Here is a 22,771-nt window from a genome sequence, read left to right as displayed (position 1 = left end):
ATGCGACGGGAGTGTAATTTAAATTGCTGAACAGATATTTATAATACATTTGCATGTAATTGAAAGCGACTCAATGGGGGGCTTGGAATTTAGCGGACGACGGGCAACCTTCAGATTCCCAGCCATTGAAAGCTGGCAGCACCGAGGCGAGGCCTCATTGCTGCGACAGGAAGGCAGCCATGCACAGCACTGGATAGGGGAAGGGGGGAGTGGAGGCCATTGCTGTGCTCTGCACAGGTGGTCATGTTACCGGGTGGCATTACCGGGCAGTTGTGTTGCTGGATGGCATTACCAAGTGGTGGTCATGTTTCTGTGTGGCATTATTGGTCGGGTGTGTTGCTGGGTAGCATTACCAGGTGGGCGCGTTGCTGGGCACCAGTACTGGGTGGTCTGCACGGGTGGCCATACTATTGGGTGAGAGGGTTGACTCTCATCAAGGGTGGGTTCTGAGGGCCATTAGCAAGACAGCCGAGAGGAATACCAAAGGCAAAGCTGCCAAGGTAACTTCATCTCTGCACGGACAGCGATCTGGAGGCCTACTGATCACCTGGGATGGGTTTCATACACCTTGTCTTTTTGGTCCCCCATGACGTGATGCAGCACCTTCGACAAAGGGAGGGCCGGGAGGCAGCTGCACCTGCCCATGAAGCTCCAAAATGAGAGCAGCAGCAACTGGCCATGCCAGGAAGTTCTCACTTGTGCCAGAGAATGAACTGGACCCGTATCAGCTACCTCCAAATGTCCAAGCGGCATTACCAGCAAAGACTATGGCTCTCCAGGGAGGCCGTCACCCACTTATGTGCCCTGCTGCAGGACGAGTTGCAAACAATGGGATTCAGTGGACACCCTATGCCCGTGGCCTTGAAGATCACTGTGGCACTAAACTTTAAAGTGTCTGGATCTTTCCAGAGATCCAACGTGGACATGTGTGGGTTCTCCCAGGCAGCAGCCCACCACTGCATCAAAGAGGTGACCAATGCTCTGTTCAAGACTATATGCTCTACTGGACGGACCCTGACAGTCAGGACGAGAGGGCCATCGGATTTGGGGTCATCGCTGGATTCCCGCAGGTGCAAGGTGTGATAGATTGTACACATGTGGCCATCAAGGCTCCAACAAACCAACATCTCCTTCAGGTGTTTGCCCACTTCCCAGAAGCAGCCATGACGCCTACCTGACGGTGAAGCGGGCTCGAAGGGCTGAACGGCCTGCTCCTGCTCCTATTTCTTATGTTCTTTATTAAGACAGTCCCAAGTGTCACAGCTTTTCAGGCCCCCCGCTCGCCTTCAGGGATGGATTGTCAGGTACAAGGGCTACTCATGGCTACTGACGCCTGTGAGGAACCCTTGCACTGAAGCAGAGAAGAGGTACAACACTTGCCACAACTCTGTGCTGTAACCATTCTATGATTCTGCCCGAGTAACTACCGAGCAGCCTATGGGGCTGCTGAAGAGGAGATTCCAGTGCCTGGATCAATCGGTGGAACCCAGCAGTATGCCCCAGCAAGGGCCTCACATACTGTGGTGGTCTGTTATGCTCTGCATAATCTAGCACTGTAGAGGGGGGGAGGCCTTACATGAAGAGGACATGATTGATCACCAATCCTCACCTGACTATGAGAACACGGAGGAGGGTGATGAGCAGGCAGCACTGGATGTTGAGCCCTTCCACTGGAGGCCAGGCACATTGAGCGACGGGCCAAGGAGGCAAGAGACAATCTCATACTTACCTGCTCCCAACCATCATGATGGCCTCTTGGAGTGAAATCAATACAGACTCACCTCAATGCATGCAGTCTGTCACCTCAATTCTATCTAGATTCTGCGCCTCGCGCCCAGCTTAACCACATGCTGTACCCCATGTGAGACACAAACCAATTGAGGGCTGTGCCTACAATGGTAGTCCACTAAGGGAGAAGGGTGAAGTTAGCAGCTCACAAGTAAGGCATGATGGAATAAGAATTTTCCACAATAATGTTAACTTCAATAACGGGAAAACTTTCTAACACAAAACAAATGGCAAATGTCAAACACCCTTGAAACTCTGAGTGCATCTAGGTGGTTTTCTTTATACGTTTTCAAGTGTTTCTACAAGGTGAGACCACTGAGCTAGACACTGGGCTGGAGACAAGCTGCTGATCAAGCTGCCCCTGGCCTGGGATGACTTGGGCAGGTGTCCTCTGGCTGCCTGAGGTTGGAGAGCCCAGCTGCCTGAGGGTTTCCTGCACAGGTGCAGAACTCTCCTCAGGCATCATGGGGCTTACTGGCAGAGGTTTAGGAGCCACTGTCCACATTCAACACCCTGGGAGGAGTCCCCAGCTGTGGAGGTTAGCTTCTCCTCCTTCCTTTCAAGGCTTATTTGAACCTCCCTGCTGACCAGAGAAGAATGAGTTGCTGGAGAAGACTCCAGGCATCTCCTCCTCCTCTCGATTTGCCACTGCTGCGTTGAGCCAAGGCGATGGTGTGCAGGTCTTCGATGGAGGAAGCCATGCTTTCACATGCCTGTGACATGGCAGCACTCATGGCATGGATGCATTTCTCCATTGTCTGCTCATGGCTGTGCATGGCTTCTGACAGCTCTGCCAGATGCTGCCATACATCTCTCTGCAACTCCAGCATGCCCTGTGCTGTCCATACCAGAGGCTCATCATCAGCCTGGGGCTCAGCATGGGCCTGGCCACTCACAGTCCTCTGACTGTCAGCGGCCTCGGCTGTCTCGGTCTCAGCCAGTTGTTCGGGTGCGTGTCTGCATTGCTCTCACCAGCTGTGACTCTGATTCTAAAGCCGAGTGGAAACCCACCGAAGTGAATGTATCTACACTGATGGAAGGTGCAGGAGAATTATGGGATGGTGCATCCTCTGACTGCTCCTCTTCAGAGGTTGACAGCTGCTCCCCTTCTGATGGAGCCTTCTGCAGAGGCCAAGCTGCATGGGAGAACACAAACATTGTGTGGGCTAGGCTGTGCAGATCTCGAAATGATATCCATGTGTGATGTGGATCTCCAGGAGTGTGCTGGATGTCGATTGAAGACAATCCTCCCTCACTCTCTTGCTCGGAAACTCCAGTCTCACCATCTGCTGCCCTGGGTTTCCACTAACTCCAGTGCGTCTTCCTCATCTGTCGAGAGAGGCCGTATGCCTGGAATTCCTCCGCCAGTCCTTGAGGTCTCCCTGCTGTTATGGGCCAGCTTGTCCTGAAAATGGAAAGAGGGAAGTAGTAATTCTTCACAGAAGGGGCAACAGGACAGTTCTGCTAGTGATAGCCACTTGTCCTTTGCTGGGGTTTTCTATATAACTCATCCTCATGTCAGCTTTCAAGGGAGTTAATGGGAGTGAACTGTGAAAGAAGGTGGCCTGTGGCTGAGATGCAGCCGTGCATCTGTCAGGATGTGTTGAAGCCTAACCTCCTTTGCCAGTGCCTAGGTGGTGCCTCCCTCCCCCTGTCTCACTTCCTCCTGTGTAACCACATGCAAGCTCCAAAGAGGAGAGAGGTGTGGAGCCCTCACCTTGGCAGAACGAAGGAGGTCGTTGACCATCTTGCGGCACTGGATCCGGTTGGAGGGAGGGGGGTGACCCCACGGCTGCTGACCACCTCTGCAACTCCATCCAGGCTTGCTTGGTCGGGCAGTAGGGACATCTTCTTGCTGTCGCTGGGGAAGAGGACCCTCCCGCCTTTCTCTTGAAGCCTGGAAGAGAATCTCGAGAAAGGCATCGCTCAACCATGGGGCCACCCTATGTCTTGCCTCTGCAATTTTGTAGCAACCTTCTCCGGGGCAGGTTGGAGTGGTACAGGAGTCAATCCAACACCGATTTCAGCAGAGAACACGAAACAGCAAATGACTTAAAGGCAGCAATGAAAGCAGGGCTGGCAGGGCTTGAAATATGGTGCCAGAACCTGCTCCAGAGTCATCTGATGCTGCCTTTGGTGTCTCGAAGCCTGCCCCGTTACGTGATTGGACAGGGCCCGTGCCTCCATTATGATAGTTGGTTGTCCCCCCGGGCCTGCAACACGTGATGAGCGGCAACGGTGCCCACTTCCGGGTCTGCCACTGGGACCCGTGACAGGGTCTCGAAATTCAGCCCTTAGATTTCTATCTTATTTCACTCTGTTAAGAATCTTACCATTTAGGGTGCATTTTCCTACAATGTTGTACTACTACTTTCACATTTCTCTGCATTGAACTACACCTGTCCATTTCACTAACTGTCAGTTTTTGACTGGTATCACCATAGTGCAGTGCACATCCCTTTTCAAATAAGCTGCATCATTATCGTGAAAAAAATACCAGAAATGTATTATCACTTACCCTCTGCCTTTTACAAAATTAAATATTAGCAGTGTTTTTTTTATGTATGAGGAGAGGTGTCAACAGAAGCTGGAATAGCTAATTGTTCCCAACCTTCTTTCCAATAGGCCCTGTGTCAACTCTGCCAGTAAGATTAGTGATTAAACTAAACTGTTTTCTCCTTCCCATCCATTTCTAGATCTGAAGCCTCAAGCAGTCTCTGCCACAGTGCCGGGTCTGCCTGCATACATCCTCTTTATGTGCCTTAGGCATGCAGATTATGTTAATGATGACCAGAAGGTCCACTCGCTCTTCACTACAGCCATCAATGGCATCAAGAAAGTGCTAAAGGTAAGGAATTCATTTCTTCAACACAGCCAGTGAAAGTTTCCAGAATGAGGTTGGTGCTAAGTGGGATTCTGATGATTTGACTGTTACTTAGGACTTTGTACACTGTAGTACAATCTCATTAAAAATAAATTCAGTTTTCTGCCTCCTCTCCTGAAGGCACTGTCATATGCATGGTTACAGTTTCATGGACGCTGGCCACTCACCCATGCAGCTTTCCTTTGTACATGAGTACACAGCAAGTGTCAGCAGGATGCTTGACAGTTGAGGTTGTTCCCATCTTCACAAGTTCCTAGTAAGAGTCACTGGATAAATATCAGGGACAGGAACCCTTGTTCATTTTTGTTTTCCCTCCCTGGTCAAAGGCACGGAGGCCAATTATACTATCCCAGCTACCATCCTAGCTAAAGTCAGCTAATTCAGTGCACTGGAAAGAACAATCTCAGTAGTTTCACAATGAGCATGAAGGAAACCACAAGGATTTTATTAAAATATATAGTATAATACACACCATCCTGACTTGGAACTATATTGCCATTCCTTCACTGTCACTGGATCAAAATCTTGGAACTCCCTTCCTAACAGCACTGTTGGTGTACCTACCCCAAATGGACTGCAGCGGTTCAAGAAGGCAGCTCACCACCACCTTCTCAAGGGCAATTGGGGATGGGCAATAAATGCTGGCCTGGCCAGTGACACCCACATCCCGTGAATGAATTTTTAAAAAAATGGAGGTTATTTCTACATTTTAGCTGTCTTGTTGTTAAAAGTAATTTTTGTGTTTTTCAGAAACATAACGATGACTTTGAAATAACGTCATTTTGGTTGTCCAACAGTTGCCGCCTGTTACACTGTCTAAAACAATACAGTGGAGATGAAGTAAGTCTGGTTTAGCATTTCTACTCAGTAGCAGACCATGTTTTGCGTGCTATTTCTAAACATAGAATGTTTGGAGAAAGCAAGACTTTTTTTTTGCCCATCGAGTACCCCCAGACCAAGTACAGCAAGTATAGCATGGCTAGCTAGAGCAAAGATTTCCTCTAATCATCCCCAATGATGTGCCTTAGCCCAGCCTTGGAATAACACCACCTACTGCACAGTGTAATTGTTTATTCAGATGCCATATCAGCAACCGCTCTGAGTGAGATTGCAATGAAGGGAAAATTAAGGCAATTTTATGTTCTGGGAGCTTGTCCACACATCATTCCATGGACAAAGATTGATAAGTCCACATACAAAATTATGGCCACTGATTGGAAATCTTAGCAAACTTAACTGATGAAAGTTACCACAGCTTCGGGAAAGGTGAGAGACAGAGGGCAACATGCTTCTTCTGCATTGCTGGTGACTTGGTAAAGCCTTGCTTTATTTCATAAACAGAATGATACAGTAGAGAAGGAGGTCATTCGGCCCATTGTGCCTGTGCCAGCTTTTTGTAGAACTTTCCAATTAGTCATTTAGATACAGTGCACCCTAAATATGAAATATTTGATACTTTCTCAGCATAATTCCACTCTGATCATTTTATTAGTATTGTGTTTGGTGTGCCCCTGTACTTTGGATCCTTGCTTGAGCTAAAAGCAAAGGTGATTCTTCAAGAAAGGTTGACTTTATTTAGTATATTCTCTGAGTATGAGTCACTTACAAAGCATAACAATGAAATAATCAAATAATCATATCATCTCTGAAAATACCATGGGGCTTATAAAGGAAACTTTCTAAATATTGATTAAATTCTGTGCTGGTCTCCTACTAGTCTTTACCTTACACTTTCTAAGGAGAGGATTTATATAATTTGTGCATTTTTAAAAAATTACCATTACACTTCTTTAACATATAATTAAAGCGAAGTAAGATTTACTGCTGGGAACTCCTGTTTTCCAATACTTTCAACCTCAATTTGCATCAACTAAAACTTTTAACATTTACAATCATAGAATAGTATGGCACAGAAGAGGCCATTCAGCCCATCGCACCTGTGCCAGCTCTTTGAAGGGGCAATCCAATTATTCCCACTCCCCTGCTCTGTCCCCATAGCCCTATAAGTTTTTCTCTTTCAGATATATATCCAATTCTGCTTTGAAAGTTACTATTGAATCTGCTACCACCACCCTTTCAGGTAATGTGTTCCAGATCGCGACAAACTGCTGCTGCTGCAAAAAAATGTCCTCAAGTCGCCTCTAGTTCTTTTGCCCATCACCCCAATTCTGTAGTTATCGGCCCTTCTGCTACTGGAAACAGTTTCATCTTATTTACTCTATCAAAACTGTTCTTGATTTTCAAAGCCTCTATCAAATCTGCTCTTAACCTTCTATCTTCTAAGGCGATCAAGCCCAGCTTTTAAGAGCTTTAGTAATAGGAGCAGGAGTGGGCCATATGGCCTCTCGAGCTTGCTCGCCATTCAGTAAGATCATCACTGATCTTCTGCCTCAACTGCACTTTCATGCCCTATCCAATATCTCTTGATTCCCTTAGTGTCCAAAAATCTATCTTATCTCAATTTTGAATATACTCAATATCTGAGCATCCACAGCCCTCTGATGTAGAGAATTACAAAACTCACAACCCTCTGAGTAAAGAAATTTCTCCTCATTTAGTCCTAAATGGCTGAGCCCTTATTCTGAGACCATGCCCCCTAGTTCCAGACTTCATACCCAAGGGAAATGGCCTCTCAGCAGCTATCCTGTTAAGCCCTCTAAGAATTTTTTAATGTTTCAATATCACCTCTCATTCTTTAAACTCCTGACAATATAGGCCTCAATTTCCCCTCCTAGGACAGCCCTGTCATTACAGGAATCAATCTAGTGAACATTCATTGCACCCCCCTCTAAGGCAAGTATATCCTTCCCTCGAAGACCAACACTGTACATAGTACTCCAGATGTGATCTCACCAAAGTGTTATATAATTGCAGCAAGACTGGCTTACTATTCTGCTGCAACCCCCTTGCAATAAAAGCTAATATACCATTTGTTTTCCTAATGGCTTGCTGTATCTGCATGTTAACTTTCTGCGATTTGTGTACAAGGACCCCCAAAACCGTCTATCAACATTTACTAGTCTCTCACCTTTTAAAAAATATTCTGCTTTTTTATTCTTCCTACCAAAGTGGATAATTTCATATTTCCCCACATATACTCCATCTGCCACCTTCTTGCTCACTCATTTAACCTGTCTATATCCTGTTGCAGTCTCTTACATCCTTCTCACAGCTTATCCTAGCGGAGAGGTCAGTTACCAGGGGGCAGAGATTTAAGGTGATTGGTAGAAGGATTAGAGAGGACGTGAGGAAAAACTTTTTCACCCAGAGGGTGGTGGGTGTCTGGAATTCACTGCCAGGCATGGTGGTGGAGGCGGAAACCTCAATTCTTTGAAAAGGTACCTCGACATGCACCTGAAGTGCTGTAACCTACAAGGCTATGGACCAGGTGCTGGAAGGTGGCGTTAGATTGGGTGGCTAGTTTTTTAGGCCAGCACGGACACGATGGGCTGAATGGCCTCCTTCTGTGCCATAATTTTGTATCTCACCTAGCTTTGTAGCGTCAGCAAAATTGAATACATTACACTCGACCCCCTCATCATTGATATAGATTGGAAAAAACTGAGGTTCAGGCACTGAACTTTGTGGCACCCCACTAGTTACAACCTGACAACTCAAAAGTGACCCGTCTAGTCCTACCCTGTTTTCTTTCTGTTAACCGATCCTCAATCCAAACGAATGTATTATTCCTAATCCTATGTAACAACTTCTTGTGTGGTATTTTATCAAATGCTTTTCCAGTCTCTTCATGTAACTGAAGTCCCTCAAATTTGATACCATTCTAATAAATTTCTTCTACCCCATCTCTAAGGCCTTGACATCTTTCCTAAAGTGTGGTGCCCAGAATTGGACACAATACTCCATCTGAGGCCTAACCGGTGTTTTATAAAGATTTAACATAACTTCCTTGCTTTTGTAGTCTAAAGCTTCTATATTAAAGCCAAGGATGCCTTTTTAAATAGGGGAACACTACATTACATCTCCCTCCAGTCTGGGAAAAAAAACATTCACCACTAATTTGCTTTCAGTCCCTGAGTCAATTTTGTCCCTTTAATCTCATGGACTTTCATTTTGCATCACCTTCAAAGATTTGTGCATATATACCCCCAAATCTCTCATCCTGAACCCCCTTCAAAATGACTCTGCCCGTTCTTCCAACAAAATGCATTACTTTACACTTCTCTATGTTAAATGTTATCTGCCAGCTGTCTGCCCATTTCACCTGTCTGCATCCTCCTGAAGTCTGTCATTATCCTTCTCATTGTTCACTACAATTCTGAGTTTTATATCACCTGCAAGCTTTGAAATTATGCCCTGTATACCCAACATTAATGTATATCAAAAAGTGATCATAATACCGATCCCTGGGGAAACGCTACAGTATATTTCCCTCCAGTCTGGAAAAAAAACATTCACCACTGATTTGCTTTCTGTCCCTTAGTCAATTTTGTCCCTTTAATCCCACGGACTTTAATTTTGCTTACAAGTCTATTATGTGATACTTTTTCAACAGCCTTTTGAAAGCCCATATACACATCAATTGCATTACCTCATAAATTGTCTCCATTAATATCAGAGAGCTCAATCAAGTTAGTCAAATGCAATTTGCTTTCTTTAATTAGCCCATACTTCAAGCAATCTTTCCTATCACACTGCTGTGTAATATTTGCCTTGTTAACATTGATCTTTATTTGGGAAATTAGAAACACTGTGCAACAACGTCCTGTTGTCACCGGCAGATGGAATGGAGAAAGATAGTTCCACACTTTGGGTTGTGCTGAAGGTGTGAAAAGCATCTCATTTCTTTATTCCTAATGTATATGAGCAATGTATAAGGATGTGGCTATTTCCTTCGGTCTTTTTCAGTCTTTTGCAGATTTGTTCATTACTGGTTTGGTCCCTTCTGAAAGAGGGAATATGTGAAAATAAACTATATGCAAGAATAACATCTTATGTTCTCGTGCCTTTTCTCAATTCCTTCAGGATTTCATGAAGCAGAATAATACACGGCAGAATGAGCACAGCCTCAAGAACTTTGACCTCACAGAGTATCGTCAGGTTCTAAGTGACCTCTCTATTCAGATCTATCAGCAGATGATTAAAGTTGCAGAAGGTCTCCTTCAGACCATGATTGGTAAGACGCTTATTCATAAATACTTCTCTCGGGGGGAAAAAAAAGTTCCCTTTTCTCTCAAAGGCATCCATCATTTAAAGGACAGCTGCACAAGCATTGCTAACTTTAGTACTCTTAATAGCGTGAACTTCGACAGTGAGTGTTGACGAGCTATTTGGAGTTTCGAGCATTGGACAGTGTCAAGGTTAAGCTTGATACTGACCTCGCCTGTTATCCACACTTTACACCAGGGGTTATGGAATAGTAATTAAGTGTGCACTAGTTGATTTTCCTTCCCCCAAGCCCACTCCCCTGCCTGGCCATATGGATGCTGAAGTTATTCACAGCCTCCTGACTGACAGTCCACATGAGATCAGCTAACTTCATGTAGACATGGTCTGTGTCACACAGTAACACACCAAGGTCCATTCACTCATTCATGACAGGAGCTCCTTGAATACTTGCTTACAGGTAAGGAATTTTCTGTTCAAACATTCTTCAATGAACAAATGCCAGCTTTAAAAAGAATGAGACCATTAGAAAGAATTATGATTTAATATCCTTTTATTGTTTTTCTGGCTTGCTGTTGATTTTTTTTTTTGAAATATTGATGAGCTGGCAAATGTTACCGTTGGGAAAATTTTCTTCAATAAATTACTGAAGGTGAAGGGAGCCGAATTAATCTTTCCAATAAAACCTTCAGAAATCTGGGATAATGATTTTTACTTCTTATGTTATTTCAGCCCCTTTATACTGTTGACATCAACATTCCTTTCAAAGCTGCCTGAGCCACTAATGGATTAAGCTTGGGGGAAGGGTACCATAGTTGGTTTTTTAAAAAATTCTTTCGTGGGATATGAGTGTAGTTGGCTAGGCTAATATTTATTGCCCATCCCTAATTGCCCTTCAGAAGGTGGTGGTGAGCTGCCATCTTGAACCACTGCAATCCATGTGGTGTAGGTACACCCACAGTGCTGTTAGGAAGGCAGTTCCAAGATTTTGACCCAGCGACAGTGAAGGAACAGCGATATAATTCCAAGTCAGGATGGTGTGTGACTTAGAGGGGAACTCGCAAGTGGTGGTGCTCCCACGCATCTGCTGCCATTGTCCTTCTCGGTGGTAGAGGTCGCAAGTTTGGACGGTGCTGTCAAAGGAGGCTTGGCGAGTTGCTTGCATGTTGTTCTTTGTCTTCTGGTATCTTGATTAGAATGGAGCTTAAAGTAGATGGAACAGAGGATCTCTGTTTGGCATGAAGATTCAGGAGCAGTCTCACGCTATTACTAATAAGTACAGATCCACAGCAGAAAACTGCTCCACTTATGCAAAAATGTACAGAGATTGACAATTTTACACATGCTTATGTCATACATTTACTGGTGCACTGAACCCCTCTAATGATAAATATGGTAAAATCAAGTGTCAGTTAGCTACATTTAGTTGGTGCTGTGCCATTCTTAATTGTGACAGAGACCCATCCAATTTTGTATGGGAGTTGTTTTTTATACTTCTAGTTTATCTCTTAAAGCTAAAATCCTAGCCTAGAATTGATTATATTGGGCTCATAGTCAAGTATGAGCACCAATGAAGTATAGAACAAATCCAGCTCCAACTTGTGCAAGCCATGTGACACTGACACTTTGGTTTCATTTGATTCAAGCTGTGCTCTCCTGAAATGAAAAAAATGCTCCATTGCTCTTAATGACATCCTTCATACCAATGGGCACAAAACTTCATCCACAAAAAAACAAGGAGGGGTGAAATTTGACCAGGAAAAGACAGAAACTGCTTCTTCTGACAAAGCTCACTGCAATTTTTTTTACTTGTTCTCGGATGTGGGCAACATTGGCCAGGCCAGATTTATTGCCATTCCCTATTTTGCTGAGAAGGTTATGGTATGCTCATTGTTGAAAATATTATAGTGAAATACATACTCTGGGATTTTTTTCTTAATTATATATAGTCCATTAAGTATATCTATCCTTGAAATTTAAACACAACTCATTATTGTATTCTATTGTGAATTGGTTTAGGACATTCTTTCCAGCACTACTTTCCTATATGATGCATGTCTGTAGTAGCTGTTTTAGTTTGTATTAATGTGGCCTTTTTTTATATAGTATCTGCAATGTTGGAAAGTGAGAGCATTCAGTCCAGTGTGAAACCCATGGGCTACAGGAAGCGTTCTTCCAGCCGGGTGGATGTAGACAGTAGCTACACTCTGGAGGCCATGCTGCGCCAGCTTAACCTGTTAAACAGCACCATGTGTGAGCATGGACTAGATCCTGAGATTATCCAGCAGGTCTTTCGGCAGCTTTTCTACGTCATCAATGCTGTTACACTTAACAATCTGCTACTGAGGAAGGATGTGTGCTCATGGAGTACCGGAATGCAGCTCAGGTATGATTCCTGGAGAATGATTCTTGCCTACTATTGCATCTCGGAATCCACAAGCCACACCCCCTTGCCCAAATATCAAGATTTAACAAATCAAAAGTGATTGTTGGAGAAGTTGTTTTGTTTTTGGTTCAAAAAGGTGCTGGGCCACATTGACACCGTGAAGGCAATCTGCATGTCATCAATCACTAGCATACATTAATCAAAAAAGCTGTAATTTGATCAAAGTGCAGGTGGTCACGGACCATCACAAAAGAATAATACTGTTGACTACGCAAAACAGCAGCGATGATATTTTCACCATATAACAATGGGTAGTGAGCAAGTTGGATGAATGTAGGAGATCGAGAATACCCTTGTTGCCTCAACTTTTGACACCAGTCCAGAGGCCCGTACACTCAGACTGAAAGGAAATATAGTGAGGCCATCCAAATTCTAAAGCAACATAAAATCATGATGTTTGTATGGATTAGTTGGGTTCTTACTCCCCAGCCCTAAGAAATTATTAAAGATATTTTTCATCTGTTATGTTCTGTACAAGTTTGCCATTAGCCAGCAGAACTGGGAGGTGAACTGGCACCTTTGCCTACAGATGAGGAGGGAGAAGTGACTCGGCTAATGCTCAGTTAGATGGATGTCTCAAAGGCAATTAGAGTTGTAGAGTCGCACAGCATAGAAACAGGCCCTTCGGCCCACCGTGTCCATGCCGACCATAATGCCTATCTATACTAATCCCACCTGCCTGCATTAATTCCATATCCCTCTATGCCTTGCTCATTCAAGTACCTGTCCAGATGCCTCTTAAATGTTGATACTGTTCCTGCCTCCACCACCTCCTCAGGCAGCTCATTCCAGATACCCACTATTCTTTGTGTGAAAAATTTACCCCTTTGATCCCCTTTAAACCTCCTCCCTCTCACCTTAAATCTATGCCCTCTAGTTTTAGTCACCCCTACCATGGGAAACAGACTCTGGCTATCTACCCTATCTATGTCTCTCATAATTTTATATACCTCGATCATGTCCCATCTCAGCCTCCTTTGCTCCAGGGAAAACAGACCCAGCATATCCAATCTCTCTTTGCAACTCAAGCCCTCGAAACCAGGCAACATCCTTGTGAATCTTTTCTGCAAAGAGATGGGAAAGAAATGCTGTCCTAGCCAGCGATGCCCAAATCTCCTGAATAAATTTTTTAAAAGTGCCTCACAGAATTAATGACTGCTTAAAAGCAGCTCTGTAGTCCCTACAGAACAACCCCTTTGGGCCTCTCTCGACTTGCTGCATAGAAACATATTAGATTAGAACTCCCGCCTTTCTTTTCATTCTCGTATTTGCTCCCAAATTGCCATGGTTCTGCTCACCAGAAAATCATCACCAAATATTCCAATTTATTTCTCTACTCCACAAGTGCATCAATGTTTGTTTCCTCGGGGCTGGCCTTAGATAGTGTAGGGTATGTTATCTACCTTCTCATATCCTGCTCTTTCTAAGTGTCACTTCGCTGGGAGGAGCAAGTGCTTTAACATGCTACTGCTCCTCAGTAGAGATGCCATGACTCATCTACGAAGAATGTCTGTTTCTGTTACGCCATGAGTATCCCTCTTCCTACTGCCAACTCATTGCCACCTCCACTGGTTGACTACTGACATTCCTTTACCGACTTCTTCCGCAATTCTCTGAGTGGGCCAGCTATGAAAGGTAGTTATTTCGTCACCCTGAGAGGTGAAGCACTTATCAATTTCTTCTGCTCTCATACCATTGCTGCTGGCTGCCCCTGACTGATGACCAGATTTCTGTGTGTGAACAGTTTGCTGGCACCAGTGTGTGAAGCTTACTGTGAGATGCTCTCAAGCTGATTTCATCGCCATTGTAGAGCAAGTAGGAGGCTCTTGTATGTCGGAGATAGTGGTAGGTAATGATGGCAAACACCGTATTGGTGTTTAGGAAATCTATCCTTCGAAATGTTGTATTAATTAGCCAAGCCAGCAGAATATGGCAGGGGTGGCCATCCACTCAGCCAGTGCAGATACACCCAGGAGCACGGGCCATTTTCTGGCCTGACTCTGGAACCCGGCCCTATAGCTAGTGCTCTAAGTGAACAACTCAGTTTATTATTGTGTACAGGTGGCATGTTGGTGCTTTTATCTGGCTATGTATGCTTGTGACTCTATGTAATGTGAGTTCTTGATCCTGGCTGTACTTTTAGAGCAAGTGGTTGGGCACTTAAAATATATTTTTTTAAAAATCAAGATGACTAGAGGCCATTTGAGGAATCAAAAATGCATCCAAATCACCTCCACTTATACTCCGGTACAAGTACCCTAGGAACTGCCTGGGAACTGCCTACTCACCATTTGGGAGAATCATTGAGATTTTTTTGGTGAGTGGAAGAAGGTAATTAATTGGAAGAAAGGAACAAAAATTAATGTAAAATTGGATGTGTTTGTGTAGGTATAACATCAGTCAGTTAGAAGAGTGGCTTCGAGGAAAGAATTTACAGCAGAGTGGGGCTGCGAAGACAATGGAGCCTCTAATCCAGGCTGCACAGCTCCTTCAAGTAAAGAAGAAAACAAGCGACGATGCTGTGGCCATCTGTTCAACGTGTACATCTCTCACCCCACAGCAGGTAAATGACCTTTGGCTATTTTGCAATGATGGCAGAGCAGTCAACCTTTAGGCAAACGCTAAATGTGAGGTTTTCAGTAGCCAGTCAGTGATGTATCAGAGCCATGGCCTTTTGCCAAGTATGCAACATCTCATATCTCGCAACAATTATGTCAGAACATCAGGTAGCAGTGAAATATTAATCAAAGTGAGTGAGGCAGTTTGCAAACTCTACTAAATGCATTTAGCTGATTTTGCACAGTAAGATGATCAAAAATTAAATTTAGATCCAAATGATTCTGCATAAGACACCAGAGAAATTAACCCAACTGACACATCTGATGACTCCTTCCATTCATAGCCACTTTTCTTGCATCTCATCCTTTTTCAAAAAAGAAAGTACACCTGATGCATCCCCATTCAATTCAGATTGTAAAGCCCTAGTTGTAATAAGTTGTAAATTCCCCTCGCAATCTGTTCCTGTTTTTCTTTTGATGCCACTAGTTAAACCGATGTGAGGGAAGCATCATGCTGATGGGCATTACACTTGCAACTACGCTAATTTTGATGGTATTTTTCTCACCAACATTTTGCCCTACTGGATGTGAAATAATTTCTGATTTGGCTGTGGTAAAACTGCTCTTGCACCTTGTACAGACAAGTTTACAGCATAAGGTTTTGCTGCCAGCCAACATTGCCACCTTCCTCTCCCGAGCCTTTCTGGAGTTCTGCTGCACAGGTGCCAGGTACCCTGTTAACTATTCTAAGGGGGCATTCTTGTGTGAGCCTAGGCACTGAGTATCAATATGCTATTCAACTTTGTGGCGTATCCATATAATGTGCTTACTAGTGGGGTGATTCAATAGCAATCAGAATCAGGAATTCTGGCTCATAGTTTGTCTTTACTTTTCCTGAGGCTCCAATTGTTGCAGCTCGGACCGTCATTAGCTAACTTAGCACACACCCTGTTTGAACTCTAGAACCTTAGATTTTGTTAAGTTTTCTCAATAATTACTCACTAAATTCTGTATTGTTGCTATTCTTTTCCACAACAGATTGTCAAGATTTTAAACCTCTACACACCAGTGAATGAGTTTGAAGAACGTGTGACGGTAGCCTTCATTAGAAATATTCAGGTAATTTCTTCATAGCCCAAACAATTGAATGATGCTTTTTTAGAAGAAGCCTACCACATTTACTCCCATTTTTGCCAGTGCTTCCCAATTTCAGGCATTCATTTCCAACATTCTGTAAATAAAAAATCCGCAAATTACTTATTTTGCACCTTTTAAGCCTACAGTTCAATATTTAAAGGAATGCTTCAAGGAAACATTTGAGTTCTTCGAAGAACGTTAAGAATATTTAGGTGCACAAAGAGGCCAGTAAGCAAAACAAGTCTGTACCTTTTGCTTGGAAAAGCTCCACCCATCTCCTTTTTCCTCAATCCTTTTTCATAACTTAAATTTCTAATATCCAAAGGGCAGTTAAGAATTAACCACATTAGTGTGGAATGGAATTACATACGCCAGACCAGGTACAGATGTGTTTTCTTCTCTAAAGACCATTAATGAGCCAATTAGGATTTTACAACAATCTGTCAGTTTCATTGTTTTTTCTGCCACAATGAGATTTGAACTTGCATTCTGTAGATTACTAGTCCAGCAGCTTAACCACTACACTGCCATACTGACTCGTTATATAAAAAATATATAAATAGGTACTTCTGTTCGGCTATATTTATCATTGTGTTTTCTCTTCACTTAGTCCTGTTTACAAGACCGCAATGAACCTCCTCAACTACTAATGGACTTCAAACACATGTTTCCTGTTATCTTCCCATTCAACCCTTCTGCACTCAACCTGGATACCATTCACATCCCAGCAAATTTGAACTTAACTTTCCTCAACAGAGTATAGAACAAAAGTGTGTGTGCCCAGAAGAACAGATGGAAAGAGAAGAAAGATGAATCTTGGATAATTGCTGCTTTCAATCAAGAATTATTACGGAAAGAAATAATTGCACAAGGCCATATCAAAACCTGACTGAAAGCATAAATAACCCATCACCATCACTAATAAATATCTACTACAAGCCAGTTGAGAAGCATTCAGAGGGAACAGCTAGCAATTCAAGTGATAGGCCATGCTTTATTTTTATAATTTAAAAAAAACAATGATTATTTATTGGGTAAAATGTAAAAAAGAAACAAAGAAGGCCGGGTCATGAATAATTGTATCTGGATTCAAGAGAAAACACTGGATTCATAATGTACTCGCTGCATGTTTAATAGCTCAAACGTGCAGTCTTTTGACTTTGTTGCAACGTTCAAGCATGTAGTGGAATCCCTTTTGTATTAATAGTGGAATATTCTACACATAAATAATGAACTGTGTAGAGAAAAGAAAATGACTGAAAATGCAAGTAGGGATGGGCTTTGGTTCTGCTCAATGTATACAACCAGCTTGGAGCAGGTATCACCTTTCTGATATTTACATAAATAATTCCTCATTCCTGCTGTGACCGTAGCTAAGAACTTGTTTTAAGGCTTGTTGTGATTTATTATTTCAGCTGTTAATTACAGTGCTTCTATTACTGCTTGTTTGACTCTTGGACAAAGAGGGATTTTGAGCTAGTTGCTGGAAGCTTGCATTGTGGGCTTGATTCCTAAATTAAGAACATCTTAGCTTTGGGATTGTGTTTGACTCATTAAGGGATAAATTTGGCAATGCTGAGCATAACCTCTTGAATCAATGATATTTAAGTTGAAGACAAACATTTAGTTCATTATTGTGATGTACCCAGTTGAGGTCCAATTGGTTTAACTTTTTAAAATGTGACAGCACAATGTTCCTGTTCCTGCTTCTTGTGGATAACAAACTAGCCTTATACTTATTGGGAAATTTATACTTATTGGGAAATTGTAATTTGCAGGAACGAATCTGAACTTGTTAAAAAAAAATCAAGATATTGATGTGCATTAATTGTAAAATCTATACAATATCTAACACATAACAGAGATGCTTACAGCAATAGTCTTGCAGTGCTGAGACAGCAGAACCCCACTGGCAAAGTCAGTGCCTTGCTAAATGTTTAACTGCAGCAAATAGTTTGGTTAAGATTGGATATAGGTTGCTTGTTGTTAATGGCCAGTTACTTTTGGATTTATCTCCCTCACCCCATTTCCCCCACTTTTCAATATATTGAATGCATGTGTCTCTCTACCTCTGTTGGCTGAAATTTGAATGCCAGGGTTTCAAAAGCAAAGGTTAGAGCACTCCATCACTTGGTCCTGAATTGATATGTAGTTTTTCCAATCACACATTTCTATTTAGCAGTAGGATTAACAACTCCTATCAAGACTATTGATTACTCTTACTCTTACCCACAAACACCGTTGTAATACAATGATGCATTAAACACATTGAACATATTCTTTTCTTCTTTCTTTCTTTTTGAAGAAAAGAATATCAAGACTATTGATTACTCTTACTCTTACCCACAAACACCGTTGTAATACAATGATGCATTAAACACATTGAACATATCAATCTGTAATATAAGCAGGTCATTAATCTTCATGATCTAGAATCAAAATCAAATGTGACTTTCTCCCTTTAACCACTGATCTCCATTGCATGAATCCAAGTGCAACATTCCAATACAAATCCCAAAATACCACACACACCAAGGACAAACAAGACGTCAGATCCTCAGATGCATCATTATCTCTTCCTGTTCCTCTTTCTCAGCTGGTTTTCCCAACTTCACCCTGGAGCAATAAAGTGGAAGCAGGGAAGTGGCAAAGTTTTAAATCCTCAAGTCCCTTCAAGATATCCAATGGTTGCGAATGGAAATGGGTAAAATAGTTAAAGTAATTGTGGTTCTGTAAGACAATGTACATTAATATGCAGTGTTTAGATGCTCTAACGTTACATATCTTGGATAGATTGGTGTAATTATTCCTCAATAATAAATTTAATTCAGATGATCTTTTTTTACAGTCGAAAATGGTCATTTATTTTTAATTTTCATAAAAACAAAATGATATGGCAGATGTATATAACTATAATAACAATGGACCTGATTAAGATGCATGAAAACCGATACAGTTTCAGCATTATACTCTGATATGGTCAGGAGAGAAGAATTAAGCACAAAGAAAGTAATTAAAGGAAGTTCTGTCCAAGGACAATAATTATTCTGTTGAAATCTAAGTACAGTTGCATGCCTGTGACTCATTTATCACAATGGGATTATTGTAGAACAAATCAGAGTTCTCTTGATCACTGGGTGGGTAAATGCACCACCTGCTGTACTAAATCATAAAGACCACATTTAATCTCTAGTCTACTGAGTTAGCTGATCTCAACCAGACGGCAGTGGAGGTACTACAGCATCTACTTCTAAGAAAGGGGGAAATCTCACCTTGGGTGCTGGTAATAGCCAATGACCCCAGTCAGAGAGGGTTTGCGAGAGACGTATTGTAAATTTGGCTGTGTACTTTCACTGTCTAGACTGACACATAGTGAAATGCCACATGGCAAAGGACTGCAGGGCTGTTGGCACCTGTGGAATCCTCTCACAGCAAGAGCTAGTACTTGCAGGAAAAAAGGTTTAAAATTGGGAGAAAATTGCATTTTACTTTAATGAAAGCACCAGATTTAGTAATATGGGGGAGGAAGAAATGGCATACAATATTTCTTTGGTAAATAAGTGCGACATGTAGGTAGTAACCTAATCACCTAATCAATGGTCCACCATTGCAGTATATCTACTGTGTAATCCCATCTTTGGGGGGTCATACAGAAGCCCTGTTATAGTAAGGAAAGCAGAGTGTATCAAGTGTTTCATATTGGTCATTTTTCATATTGATATTATATTGAGGGAGTGGAAGGAGATATTATGTGAGTGCCTAAATATATTTAAGTTGTAAATCCCTGATTCTGATGCCCAATGCTTTTACCAATTGTTTTTAGTGTTATCCGGCACTATCAGTTGTACGTTTCTTAAGCCTTCATCCATCCTTTAATAACTTTGCTATGTACTATGCAGTTCATTTGTCCAAATCTGGGGACTACACTTTAAGGAAGGGTGTCAAAGTCTCAGAGATGGTATAGGGGAGGTTTGCTAGAATGATGCCAGGGATGAGGGACTTCAATTGTGTATACAGACTAGAGAAGCCATTCTCTTTAGAGCAGAGAAAGTTAGGGGAGATTTTCAAAATTATGAAGGGTTTTGATAAACTAAATAAGAAGAAACTGTTTTAGCTGTCGGGTGGAATTGTAACCAGAAGAGACAGGTTTAGATAATTGGCATGTAGCAATTTATGTTCTGAAATTTACTGCTTGAAAGGGTTTGTAGAAGAAGATTCAATGGTAACTTTCAAAAGGGAATTGGAAGTATGCTTGCAAAGAAAAAAAATTACAAAGCTATGGGGGAAAAAGCAAGGGAGTGGGACTAAATGGATAGCTCTTTCAAATAGCCACCACAGGCATGATGGGCTGAATGGCCTCCTGTGCTATAAGATTCTATATGAAGTTAAGATATCAGATTATTTTTTTTGATTTTTTTTTTTGGACAAGGAAAGGCAAATCAGCACAGCAGTTTTATCCCTTTTGTCATGTTCCAGTCCCATTTTCCCATCTTTTCACCATATTTCAAAATTCCATCTATTTCCAGGAATGTATTTAATTTAATCTATTATGTTGTGCATTGAGGCCTCATATAATACTAGCTTGCATATTTCATTGTAAAGACCAGACCTGCCAGATTGTCATAAACTCCCAAGCTTCTGTGGTGAAGTATCACTGGGTATTAAAAAGCCTGAGGATCTTTCAGAAGCACTTTCACAGGATGGTGTTGAGTGGAGATGAAGCATTTTCATTATAAACTCCCCATCCAAGTTAATCAATTGAACATAATGAACATAACAAAATGAATTTTTTATATTGTAACAGCATAACATATATGTTCCTGTACTCATGGAATGCCTTAACAATGGTGGATCAGTTTAATGGAAGGTTTTGGTTACTGACCCTTTTCTTAAGATACTGCTTTTGAAGGAGCTTCGGCTTTGTGAAAATGTAACTTTTTGTACTTGCAAAGGAAGAACCAGGTGGCATCATGGTCATGATGACCCATGTAAATCAGTATTTATATCATCACACTGTATCTACAACTGACTAGGGAAAACCAATAGACTTCATTGAGATAGTGTCTTTAACACCCATGAAGGGCACAACACAGTTAATTGATTTATTAGTTTTTAAATAATTCCACAAAGACAACAATAATAAAGTTTGGCTTCTGCAATCTGATGTCATTCTAGACCTGGGGTTTGGGCATTAGACACTGGCATTCCTGGATTCATCAGATGTATTGAAATTTCTGAATTAAGTGAATATTTTGAGATTGGTGCCCATTTTGCTTAATTAAATATTGAGAATTTCTGTAATGCATGAAAGTGAGAGATTTAAGATAATTTGCAATAATTGATACCCTGTGAGTGCCCACAAGGCACTCTTGTTAGCCTTTTGGCTTATAGGGAGTTAATAGAGGACTTGGTATAACTGTACAGTAATTTATCAAAGTTGTTTTACATTGATCAATATTCAAGTGTATTAAACCTACTGGTCAATATGGGATTGGTTTGGGTGGTTGGGGGGGAGGGATTAGGATTTTCCGTATAGTGAGGATTGAACAGAGGAGGAATTGCTTTTCCCTTCCTTGATTCAGCAATGGTAGAAAAACATAACATATCCATAGGAAGATTTATTGGGTAAACTTTATAGCCCTTCCTGATACTTTTGCCTTTTTTTTTTTGCACTTTTAAAAACTTTTTGTTAAAGAAAAAATATGTAGAAATCTTGGAAGGAAGGGGTGACTATCACCAGTATTGGTAACTTTGGTACAGTTGGCTACTTATTAGTCAATAAAGGAACTTTACAATTATTTTAAGTGACATATTAATTGCTTGTAATGATGGTTAAGATTCTGTCACAAACTATGTATGATGTGTAACCAATAAATAGTAAAATGTAAAAATGATCAACAATGAATGTTCTGATCAAAGTAATTTTTACATTTTGAAAAAACTGTAAACTGCACACTTTAGTATAACTGAAATACTTTTAAATAGAGAAACACATTATGTCAAATAAAGAATTTTGAATATAAAGAACTCACTGTATTTATCTTGACCTCCAATCCAATTTCGGAGAAACTTGCTTTTTCTGATACATTTTTCTTTTGGAAATGGTACAGAAGAGATTTACTAGAATAGTTCCAGGGATGAGGGATTGCTGTTACATGGATAGACTGGAGAAGATGGTATTGTTGTACTTGGAAGAGAAGGACCAGAGGAGATTTGATTGTGGTGTTTCAAATCATGAAAGGTTTAAACAGAGTAAAGCGTTTCCAATGGCTGAAGTGTCGATAACCAGAGGGCACAGATTTAAGGTGACTGGTAAAAGAACCAGCGGCGACATGAGAAAAAACTCGTTTGGATTTAGAATGCACTGCCTGATTAGTGAAAACAGATTCAGTAGTAGCTTTCAAAATAGAATCATATAAAGACTTGGAGAAAAAAAATTGTGTTGATATGGGGTAAGTGCCAGAGAGTGGGACTAACTAGATTGCTCATGAAACGAGCTGGTGCAGATTCTATGGGCCGAATAGCTGCCTCCTGTGCTGTGCTATGATTCTATAATAAATTTAGATAAAAATAGTGTTAAGTGGGAAAACTTTTAGCTGTTTGGATGGCTAAAATTTAAAGGCACTTTTTCCCAGGGTGGAAAAATCAGTTACTAGGGGACATTGGTTTAAGGTGAGAGGGGCAAAGTTTAGAGGGGATGTGCGAGGCAAGTTCTTTACACAGAGGGTGGTGAGTGCCTGGAACTTGCTGCCGGGGGAGGTGGTGGAAGCAGGTACAATAGCAATGTTTAAGAGGCATCATGACAAATACATGAATAGGATGGGGATAGAGGGA

At 41.7% G+C, this 22,771-nt stretch overlaps 1 protein-coding gene across 1 annotated transcript in view; it reads left to right on the top strand.

The window, feature by feature from the left end:
- Nucleotides 1–21,929, top strand: part of myo5b (myosin VB) — a 398,451-nt gene extending 376,522 nt beyond the window's left edge. Inside the window, exons 33-39 of the mRNA XM_068030536.1 lie at nt 4,485–4,636; nt 5,423–5,512; nt 9,656–9,806; nt 11,903–12,182; nt 14,631–14,805; nt 15,839–15,919; nt 16,548–21,929. Coding sequence (XP_067886637.1) covers nt 4,485–4,636; nt 5,423–5,512; nt 9,656–9,806; nt 11,903–12,182; nt 14,631–14,805; nt 15,839–15,919; nt 16,548–16,700 — 1,082 coding nt within the window. The 3' untranslated portion in view covers nt 16,701–21,929. The remainder of the gene's footprint in view (nt 1–4,484; nt 4,637–5,422; nt 5,513–9,655; nt 9,807–11,902; nt 12,183–14,630; nt 14,806–15,838; nt 15,920–16,547) is intronic.
- Nucleotides 21,930–22,771: the final 842 nt, after the last annotated feature.

This window comes from Heterodontus francisci, chromosome 1 (genome assembly GCF_036365525.1).
Source record: "Heterodontus francisci isolate sHetFra1 chromosome 1, sHetFra1.hap1, whole genome shotgun sequence".
Classification (NCBI taxonomy): Eukaryota; Metazoa; Chordata; class Chondrichthyes; order Heterodontiformes; family Heterodontidae; genus Heterodontus; species Heterodontus francisci.
The sequence above is the reverse complement of the archived record's forward strand: the minus strand, read 5'-3'. Positions and strand labels throughout refer to the sequence as shown.